Genomic DNA, 11,772 nt, shown 5'->3' with positions numbered 1-11,772 from the left:
GCACAATAAAAATAAATAAATAAATAAATAAGTTGAACAAAAAAAAGAAGTCGATTTCATAGTTAAATAGAAAATATAATAAGTAAAATAGGATAAAAAGAAGAATATAATATTTAATTTTAAAATAAATATTGTCACAATATGGTCGGCAAATTATGTTGTGCAACCGTGTGCACCATGCATGGTGCACACGGAATTGGGTTCATAATTTCTATACTATAGATTCATAATTTCTATACAATCGACTCATAATTATCGAATTCTATATTCACAATTACAAAACTCTATGTTCATAATTTTCAATGTTCATATTCCCAATTGTTGAACTTTGTATTCATAAATCACTAAACTATATGTTCATAATTTGATAATTATACAGTATAGAAATTATGAATCTACAGTATAGAAATTATGAATCTATAGTATAGAAATTATGGATCTATAGTATAAAAATTATGAATCCAATTCCGTGTGCATCTTGCATGGTGCACACTATTGCACAGCATAACGCTCCAATATGATCTAGCTAGTAGAATAATATTATTTGCATTGTCATAGATCTTTATGCAAAATTGCATTCAAAATGTATTTTTTATTTGATTAAAAATAAATGATGTTAATTAGCTTACAAGAAATCAATTGTAAGACATGGTTACTAAAAATATCATTTAAAATAAAATTTAATGCAAAATAAATAAATAAATAAATAAAAATAGCATTTTGTGAGAAAATAATATCTTTCCAGGTCATTGTCACCAAAATTCACTTATTAATGATTACTGATTCAAGATGCTAGATTTCAGCTACTTTGATACATAGGAGGCACTATATGAGAGAATAATCTCCCTTGGAGAGTTGGAGGGGCGCTGAGGTACCCAAAAAAAAAAAAAAAAAATTGCCTTTCAAAATTCAAAAAATAATTTTTGAAAGTAATTTTTTGAATATATTTTGTGTTAAGGTATCTAAAGAAAATAAAGTAAAAGTAAATACATGGTTGGAAACCTCCTGAAAGTGATCTTAAATTAAATCCGAAACTCTTGTTCTGACCACTTTTGCTATCCGAAAAAATTTTTGTCGCTATTTCCGACCATCAGGCAAGGTGGTCGGAAATAGCATCCAATTTTATAAAGTGGTAGGAAAAATCGACTACTAGAAAGATTGACAGAAATTCCAACTCAGTTTAAAGTCAAATTTTTCGACCACCTTTATTTTGTGGTCAGTATTTTCGACCACTAAGTAAAGGTGGTCGGAAATTCTGACCTATTTCTCCACCATTGAAAAATGTCACTTTTCGATATTTTATGTGGTCGGAAAATCAAAGATTTTCAGCCACGATATTAATTATTGTCAATGAAAAAAGACCCAATTTAGCTCTTAGTTTTTTAGTCGGAAGACATTTTCTGAATTCATTACTTTCTTGTCTCTCTCTTCTCTCACATTTCTCTTTAAGATAGTTTTAAGATTATTATTACCACCACCATCACCACTTATTATTATTATTACTAGTTTTTCACGTACATTGCACTAATGGATAATGCTCAATGTTTATTTTTAAATAAGTACTTCAAAGTATATCAATACAAGGTTATATAGGAGATGTTCATACATAGGTAATTCAATGTTGAATTTATTTATTTAAATTAGTAATTCAAAGTATACGAATGCAAGATAATATAAGAGAGATTTATTATAATTTTCATTAAAATAAATGTTTGCAACTTTATAAAAATGCTAGTCTAAATACTTAGTCTAAAAACAATAGTCTAAATAAATACTACTTTTACTTTGAATTTCTCTAAGTCTTCGTAATTTTCTTTTTGAGTAGCATTGTCATTGTCATTGTCATCATCATCAATACTTGTCATCTTTATTTATTTATTTATTTATTGGTAGTGTGTCATATGCAATTGACTTATTGGTGGTAGCATAGAGGGAAACGTTATGCAATGATATTATGGTGTAGGAAGCTATATATTTGCCTTGTTGTGTATATGACTGGGATCTTAGTTGCACTATAAACTCTTGATCTTGCAAACGCCTATTGATATTTGGCATTGATAGCCTTTCCCCTACATGTTTCATGTGTTGTGAGATGTGTGTCGTAGTCTCATGTAAAAGTATTGAGCAAAATATTAATATTTATTATATTTGTAGAAGGTTCTTGAGTAGTTCTTCTTGTTCTAGTTCCGTAACTTGTTTACTTGACAGTAACCACAGTGACTATGCAAGTGTTAGAATAATAATAATTATTATTATTCTATGGTTCAGTATGTTTTATTGTGGCTCATAATTAAATATCTATTTATGATTTAATAATGAGGTAATCCTCTGATTGGTCAGTTAAGAAGATAAGATTGCAGTTTCAACTGCATATCATCAGGTTTACGTTGATGGAACGTATTATTATTTATATTTCATTATGAGACTCTGGTCCTCTCCCCAACCTCTGTAAAAACTAAAAAAAAAAACTCTCTCCATCAGAGAATTAGATTAAGTGAATGTTAAAGGTCTGGAGGGAGAAACCAAGTTTCTAACTCAAGCAACTACGGGAAAATAATGGAGCCAGGTATGTTCCAAGAATGTTATTTAAATACAGTATGTGAAAGGCATGTGTTCTAAAGATCTTATGTTTTAGGATTAACTTATATGTGGTATCATGAGCCAGGTTGTAGAACATATGTTTTTCCATATATTATGATGAAATGTTGTATGTATGTACTGTTAATTACTTACGCATGGTTTCGTAATGATTTCATAAACTGATGTTGGCATTTTATTTGCAATGATTTGATAATTATTACTTGGCATTTGCTTCCATAACCATATCATTGTGTTTATGTATGATAGTTTGCATTCTGCATTTCACATATTATGATATGTATGATAATTTATATATTCTGCATTTTTGTATGATAATATATATGTATATATATTATATACATTCAGCTTTTCGCATATGCAGTATGATGATGCACTGATGCAGTACGAAATTTCATGCATTTGTTTGTTTATGCACTGATCAATGTTTTCAGATTTGTTATATGGAGTGCAATACTGTATGTCTCTATATATATCGTACTGTATGTATTGTTTATATGCATTTGATATGTTTAAATATAGGATGAATTACAGTATAAGTAATTATGCATATAAATGATTAATGAAGTATCTGTCACTGCATGAATTTAATTAATTATGTGTTAATTATATATGTAGATTAATTATGTTTCTTTGTAACCAACATGGTTTGCATGGTGGTTTAGAACCTTGTCTCTTAAACTTGAGGTGAGGGGTTCGATCTTTACTCATGTAAATGAAGCAAATCATTTGGCTTGTATATTAGTGATAATTATGTATGTGGATATTTTTATGATATTATCTATAATATTATATCTACTTAACTTGGTATCTAATTATGATTGATTTGTTAGTCACCAAAGTGGCCAAATTATAAAGTTTTATAGATACCAAATTTAAATAAAATTCAATTACCCATGATTTTGTGATGCTTATAATGAAATGACATGATTTTATTTTCTATAGTATTGGGTAAATTGAAGTTTAATAATTTTGAAATATTTAAGAGTCGTCCAAAGGTGATCAATTATTTCATAATTATAAACATAATAGTGGTTAATTATTTGTATTTGATTGGGTTGTTTAGCATATCCAAAGATAGCAAACAAGTCCAGTCATAATATATTTAATGGCCAATTATATGAATTTTTTTTTTTTTTTTTTTTTTGCATCGGATTATGTTTAAAGTTATATGTTGTTGGATCACCCAAAGGAGACCTTCAATGTACTTAATTGTTTATGATTATGTTGATTACATCTGTTTATCTGTTTATGTATTGAAATATAATTAATGTTTGAGTATTTTATATTCGTTGCAGCATCTAGTTGTGTTTCAATTCATTCGCAAGCTGCGTCTATTGTTAAGTATAATGGGCTGAATTTTGCTGAGTGGCATGAACAAATCCAGTTTCACCTCGGTGTTTTGGATCTTGATCTAGCACTCTTGAATGACAAGCCCGCTGCTATTAATGATAATAGCAGCGATGATGATGTTGCTTTCCATCAAGCATGGGAAAAATCGAATAAACTCAGCTTAATGCTTATGCGAATGACACTTGGAAACAACATTAAGTCCACAATTCCCAAATTTGACAGTGCTAAGGATATGTTGAAACATGTGGAGGAAAATTCACATTCTGAATGTGCTGATAAGGCCCAAGCAGACACTCTTATGAGTAAACTAACCAACATGAAATTTGATGGTTCGTGTTCCATGCATGATCATGTGACTGAGATGTTGAGCTTAGCAGCAAAATTAAAGTCCATGGGAATGGACGTGAGTGACACTTTCCTTGTACAATTTATTTTAAACTCTTTGCCTCTTGAGTATGAGACATTCCAAGTGAATTACAATTCCATTAAAGATAAGTGGAATGTGTTCGAATTGCATGAAATGCTAACTCGAGGAAACGAGGCTTAAGAGACAAGGAATCCACTCAATTAATCTCATGGGTCAGTCAAGGGCTGGTAAAAAATTTAGAAAGAAGAATCAAAAGGGTAAGAAAGGACCAATGAAGACTAATGAGTCCTCTTCTCAAATCCACAAAAAGGAACATAAGAATGACAAGTGTCATTTCTGTAAGAAATCTGGGCATTTTCAGAAAGATTGCCTTAAGCGAAAGGCATGGTTCGAAAAGAAAGGTATACATTATATATCAGTATGTTTCGAATCAAATTTAACTGAAGTTCCTTATAATACTTGGTGGATAGATTCTGGTTCCACTACTCATGTTTCGAATACTATGCAGGGATTCCTTATGACCCAAACCATAAAGCCAAATGAAAAATTTGTGTTCATGGGGAATCGTGTCAAAGCTCCAGTAGAAGCCATTGGAACTTACCGTTTAATTTTAGATACTGGAAATCATTTGGATTTGTTTGAAACTCTTTATGTTCCTTCAGTTTCTAGGAATTTAATTTCTTTGTCAAAACTGGATTATTATGGGTTTTCCTTTAAATTTGGAAATGGATGTTTTAGTTTATTCAAACAAAATCATTTTATTGGTTCTGGTATTCTTTCCGATGGCTTGTACAAACTAAAGCTTGACAATCTTTTTGCTGAAACTCTATTAACCCTGCATCATTGTATTGGAACTAAACGAAGTTTAGTGGATGAAAGATCAGCTTACTTGTGGCATAAACGTTTGGGTCACATATCTAAGGAAAGGATTCAAAGACTTGTAAAGAATGAAATCCTTCCCGAATTAGATTTTACTGATCTAGGTATTTGTGTGGACTGTATTAAAGGAAAACATTCAAACCACACAAATAAGAATGCAGCCACAAGAAGCACACAGCTCCTTGAAATTATACACACTGATATATGTGGACCTTTTGATGTTCCAACCTTCGGAAAAGAAAAATATTTCATCACATTTATTGATGATTTTTCACGTTATGGTTATGTCTATTTGTTGCATGAAAAGTCTCAATCAATAAATGCCTTAGAGGTATTTGTGGATGAGGTTGAAAGACAATTGGACAGAAAGGTGAAAATTATAAGATCCGATAGGGGTGGTGAATATTATGGAAGGTATACTGAAAATGGACAATGCCCAGGTCCATTTGCTAAGTTTCTTGAAAAATATGGCATTTGTGCTCAATACACAATGCCCGGTACGCCACAACAAAATGGCGTTGTAGAAATGCGTAATCGTACATTGATGAAAATGGTTAGGAGTATGATGAGTTATTCTTCTTTACCCTTATCATTGTGGGCATATGCTTTAAAAACCGCTGCCTATTTATTAAACAGGGTTCCTAGTAAGGCAGTTTCAAAAACACCATTTGAACTGTGGACAGGAAGGAAACCTGGTTTAAGGCACCTTCATGTTTGGGGATGCCCAGCGGAGATACGCATTTATAATCCACATGAAAAGAAACTGGACTCAAGAACAACTAGTGGGTTTTTCATTGGTTATCCAGATAAATCTAAAGGGTATAGATTTTACTGTCCTAGCCATACTACTAGAATTGTTGAGACTGGAAATGCCAAGTTCATTGAGAATGATAACATAAGTGGGAGTGTTGAACCACGAAAAGTGGAACTTAAAGAAGTTACAGTGCAAGATTCTCTGATATCTTCTTCTCAAATTGTTGTTCCTGTGCGAAAAATTACTCTACCTAGAGTTACTCAAATTGCTCATCCTGCAACGGTTGAACAATTTAGTCACTTGCCTGAACAACAAATTAATGATCAAGAGATTAATGATCAACCACTCCATGATGAAGTTAACAATGAACCCACAAATGATATTCCTACAGAAGTAGCATTAAGAAGATCTCAAAGACAAAGGAGATCTGCTATATCTGATGATTATGTGGTTTATCTTCAAGAATCAGATTTTGACATTGGTATTGATGAAGATCCAGTTTCATTTTCACATGCTATAAATAGTCCTAATTCTTCTAAATGGGTCGAAGCCATGAAAGATGAGTTAAAATCAATGGAACATAATGAAGTATGGGATCTTGTTGAATTGCCTAAAGGTTGTAAGCCAGTTGGCTGCAAATGGGTTTTTAAGACCAAACACGACTCAAATGGCAATGTCGAACGATACAAGGCCAGACTTGTTGCCAAAGGTTTTACTCAAAAGGATGGTATTGATTTTAATTAAACATTTTCACCTGTTTCGAAAAAAGATTCATTTAGAATAATTATGGCATTAGTAGCTCATTATGACTTAGAGCTACAACAGATGGATGTGAAAACCGCTTTTCTGAATGGAAATTTGGAAGAAGAAATTTACATGAACCAACCTGAGGGTTTTTCAATTGAAGGAAAGGAACACATGGTGTGTAAACTTAACAGATCGATATATGGCCTTAGACAAGCTTCCCGACAATGGTATCTTAAGTTTAATGATACTGTAACGACCTTTGGATTTAAGGAAAACACCGTTGATCAGTGTATATATTTGAAGGTCAGTGGGAGAAAGTTTATATTTTTGATTCTGTACGTCGATGACATTTTGCTTGCTACTAATGATCTTGGTTTAATGCATGAGACCAAGCAATTTCTTTCTAAGCACTTTGAAATGAAAGATATGGGTGAGGCATCCTTTGTGATTGGAATTGAAATATTTCGTAATAGATCACAAGGAGTGTTAGGATTGTCTCAGAGAACATATATTAACAAAGTCTTAGAAAGATTTAGAATGGAAAAATGCTCTGCATCAATTGCTCCAATTCAGAAGGGAGATAAGTTCAGCCTTATGCAATGCCCTAAAAATGAATTGGAGCGTAAAGAAATGGAAAATATTCCTTATGCATCTGTCGTTGGGAGTTTGATGTATGCTCAAACATGTACCCGACCAGACATTAGCTTTGCTGTTGGGATGCTTGGTCGTTATCAAAGTAATCCTGGTATGGATCACTGGAAGGCTGCAAAGAAGGTATTAAGGTACTTGCAAGGTACAAAGGAGCACATGCTCACTTATAAGCGATCTGATCACCTTGAGGTGATAGGATACACATATTCAGATTTTGCCGGGTGTTTGGACACAAGGAAGTCCACATTTGGTTATCTATTCCTTTTAGCCGAGGGAGCTATTTCTTGGAAAAGTGCGAAGCAGACTGTCATTGCTGCATCCACTATGGAAGCTGAGTTTGTGGCATGTTTTATGGCCACAAATCATGGATTATGGCTGCGAAATTTTATTTCGGGACTTGGAATTGTCGACAGTATTGCCAAGCCGCTGAAAATTTATTGTGATAATGCCGCAGCAGTCTTCTTTTCTAAAAACGACAAGTATACTAGTGGTGCTAAACATATTGATCTGAAGTATCTTGCCGTTAAAGAAGATGTTCGGGAACGAAGGGTATCAATTGAACACGTAAGCACTAGATTAATGATTGCAGACCCATTAACTAAAGCATTGCCACCGAAGGCGTTTCGTGAGCATGTTGAAAGAATGGGCGTTATTGAAAACGGTTAACGTTATGTTAAGGTTGTGTTTTGAAATATTTGATACTTAGAGCTCAATATTGTTTCGTTTCTGTATTAAAGTATCCTGTTTAGTTTATGAAGTATATATACATGAATGTTTTATTATGTTAATATAAACAGGATTTGTCTTTGACAAAGACATTATCGTGGACCATTATGAAAAGTTCATTATGAATCATATTGAGTTTGAAATTCATATTGTGATGCATGGAAGGGACTGCGTTAAATAAGTGACGTATTACCGCCATGATTCTTATTAATTTCTAACTTAACGATGACTTATGTTCTGACCAATATAACAAAGGAATTAATTTATACTATGCATATTATGTTTCAAGTTCATTATTAAATTTATGACTTATGAGCCAAGTGGGAGAATGTTAGAATAATTATTATTATTATTATTCTATGGTTCAGTATGTTTTATTGTGGCTCATAATTAAATATCTATTTATGATTTAATAATGAGATAATCCTCTGATTGGTCAGTTAAGAAGATAAGATTGCAGTTTCAACTGCATATCATCAGGTTTACGTTGATGGAACGTATTATTATTTATATTTCATTCTGAGACTCTGGTCCTCTCCCCAACCTCTGTAAAAACTAAAAAAACTCTCTCCATCAGAGAATTAGATTAAGTGAATGTTAAAGGTCTGGAGGGAGAAACCAAGTTTCTAACTCAAGCAACTACGGGAAAACAATGGAGCCAGGTATGTTCCCAGAATGCTATTTAAATACAGTATGTGAAAGGCATGTGTTCTGAAGATCTTATGTTTTAGGATTAACTTACAGCAAGTAGTCTGAATACTGATGCCGCAATGTGTCTAGTTTCATCAACAGTTTTCACATCCATTTTTCACTTGTTCATTTTGAAGTTCATATTTTTTGAATTAGTATGAATGAGTGCAGTACTTGATTTTGTGTGTGTGTATGTATTTTTTGAAAAAAAAATTGTTGAATTGATACTAACCTTGGATACCCACTGTTTCCTTTTAACTACAATGCATGCAGTTAAATAATTCGCCACTTTGTGCATAAACCTTTTTTAAACAGTGGCTATACCGTATATACCAAGTGTTTTTGTTGTAAGATTAATGCTGATTTTGCCTTTAATCCAAGCATGTTGAGTCTAGAATATGAAATTAATTGTAAATTTATATTAGTTCTAATATATTTAATGGATGCATAATAAGTATTTTATATACAGGATCAATGAATGCTGCAACGATGACTATTTTAAAATTTCTTCATTTTCTGAATTTGCAAGATTGGTTGCAGCATTGTTGTAGTCTCAACATCTTTTCAATGCGTCAAGTGTGTCACGATGTTGTATTGCCCTACGTTGACATTTTTTATAATAAGTTTTAAATGTAGCTATGTAAGATAATGATCTAATTACTGTTTACATATTATTATCAGCATAAAAGCATACTTGTCTTTTTTGTGTTCTATTAGAGGTATTTTTGGTTCAACCATTATTGTTGAATGAGTTCTTGTAAGATAAAGAAATTCCTAGTATATTTAAGGAATAAGATTAGATAAGGTAGTAAATTTTTATATATTTATATCATCATAATAAAAAATAGGCTAAAGTGTCATCCGGCACCATGGTCCATTCCGGATTATGGATGTCGCACCATAACCTTTAATAACGTATATTTGAGCCATAAACTAATAATTTTTTCTCGTGTAGACATTTTTATTGGCTTTCCTGTAAACACTATGACATGGCGTCAGTTTCCTACTGATTTGGGTTTATTTCTTAGTAACGTGGTTTTAATTAAATGAGATGGAGTCCATGTAAGCTTAATTAAATAATAATAATAATAATAATAAAACAAAGAGTCAGCCGACTACCTACTATCCAAATTCCCCCCAAACCCTATTTCGACGACTGCACCCTAATTCGACCTACTGTCTGAATCCCCCGAAGACGACTACACCCTAATTCGACGATGACGAAATCCCTAGTTGGACGATTGAATTCCCTGAAGTCTTAATCCCTAGGCTGAAGTAGGCGACTAAGGTGGCAACTAACGTACTGTGAATATAATCTTTCAGTTCATATGTTGTGACCTGTGAATACAGACTCGAATAACAAATAAATAAATAGAGTTGTTGTAGTGTGGTCCTGCTGTGAATAATATATGCATATGATGTTGATGTTCTGTGGTGTGGTCCTGCTTTAAATATATATTTTTATGCTTTTGATACAATGAAGTCTGTTGCCTTTATCTTTTCTAAATATGTGTGTATAAATGTGGTCTTGCATAGTATTTTGCAAGCTTATTTGTGTCATTTTGTTTTGTATAAAGTCATAAAGTGTGATCTGTGGTCCTTGCTTTTATATTTATAATTGTGGTCCTGCATAGTTGTTGGTTGTCTTATTGAATATGTTTCTTTTAGTTAGGATGAATGACTCTGTGGAATTAATAATTCACCATGGTGGTAATTTTGTGAAAAAACCTAGGCTACAATATTTGAATGGTGAGATTGAGGTAGTGCATTTGGACCCTGACTTCATATGTTATCCCCATTTACTCAAATATATAACTGACCAAAGATATGGGAAAACAGCCTCACTTGCATACAAGTTAACCTCTGAACCCTTTAAAGCTTTAAAACTATTACAGAATGATGCTAGTTGTCTACACTTAGCTCATATTGCTAGTTAACATAAAAATTGTGAGATTTATGTTGAACATGGAGTATATGAGCCTGAAGTAGTTGGTTTATGTTTACCGATGCCTGGAGGGGGTGTGAAGATCAAGCTGAGGATGAGGTTGAGGAAGAATTAGGGGGTGACCATTGGGGGGGGGGGGGGGGTGAAGCTAAAGGAGATGCTGAAATTGGGAGTGAAGAATTGATATATGTTAATATTGGGAGTGAAATAGAAAGTGAATGTAACAATAACATTGAGTAGGGTATTGGTAGTGATAGTGACCAAGAGAGGGAACAAAACACTATTCCAAATCAGGGTAGGGGTAAGACAAAAAGAATAGCAAGAGTAGATGAGTCAATTGTACCCCAATATGTGCCACCATCATATATTCCTTTCCAAGATGCCCAAGATTCTGAGTATTATGATTCAGAAGATCCGTCTACAGTCCAAGAAGATTTGAAGAATGATAAGAAAATGAAGTCCAATCAAAGTACAACGATAAGTACCCCAAGTTTAATCCTAAATCTGGTCCACCCATTGTTGAATTAGGTATGTATTTTGATGACAATGTGCAATTCAAACTTGGTATGATCAGTTATGCTGTACACACAAAGAGGGATTTATTTTGGAAAAAAAATGGATTAAAGTATGTTAGGGTAGAATGTCTTGGAAATGGATGTGCTTTTCATGTTAGTGCAAGTTTGGAAGAAAGAACTAGGCGAAACTCTTCAGAGATGTATTGGGTCTAAATATAGAAGCTTATGTCAATGACATGATCGTCAAGAACCGCAAGGCCACTTCACACGTTCAGGACCTTAGCGAGGTATATTCCATAATGCAAAGATTTAATTTACGACTAACCCCAAAAAATGCACCTTTGTCGTCCAAGGAGGCAAGTTTTTAGGCTTTATAATCACTAGAAACGGGATAGAGCAAAACCCTAAGAAGGTGTGTGACACCCCGAAATTTATTCTAATTTCAAAACCAACTTCTACGAATATTTTTCTAAGTAGAGAATTAATTATTCCATTTAAAGCCCAATTCTTCTATTTTAATAATCCTAGCATAATAAGTTTAATAAAG

The 11,772-nt window shown here is 32.8% G+C and overlaps 1 protein-coding gene across 1 annotated transcript; it reads left to right on the top strand.

Annotated features, from left to right (window-relative positions):
- The first annotated feature begins 2,556 nt into the window (after positions 1-2,556).
- On the top strand, positions 2,557-4,498 carry LOC109146860. The gene is made up of 2 exons (XM_019294532.1): positions 2,557-2,566; positions 3,897-4,498. The coding sequence occupies exons 1-2, from the start codon at positions 2,557-2,559 to the stop codon at positions 4,496-4,498; spliced, it is 612 nt and encodes a 203-aa protein (XP_019150077.1).
- The last annotated feature ends 7,274 nt before the right edge of the window (positions 4,499-11,772 follow it).

Source organism: Ipomoea nil, unplaced genomic scaffold (genome assembly GCF_001879475.1).
Source record: "Ipomoea nil cultivar Tokyo-kokei standard unplaced genomic scaffold, Asagao_1.1 scaffold1940, whole genome shotgun sequence".
Taxonomy (NCBI): domain Eukaryota; kingdom Viridiplantae; phylum Streptophyta; class Magnoliopsida; order Solanales; family Convolvulaceae; genus Ipomoea; species Ipomoea nil.
Note: the sequence above shows the minus strand (reverse complement) of the source record. Positions and strands in the feature narration are given on the sequence as shown.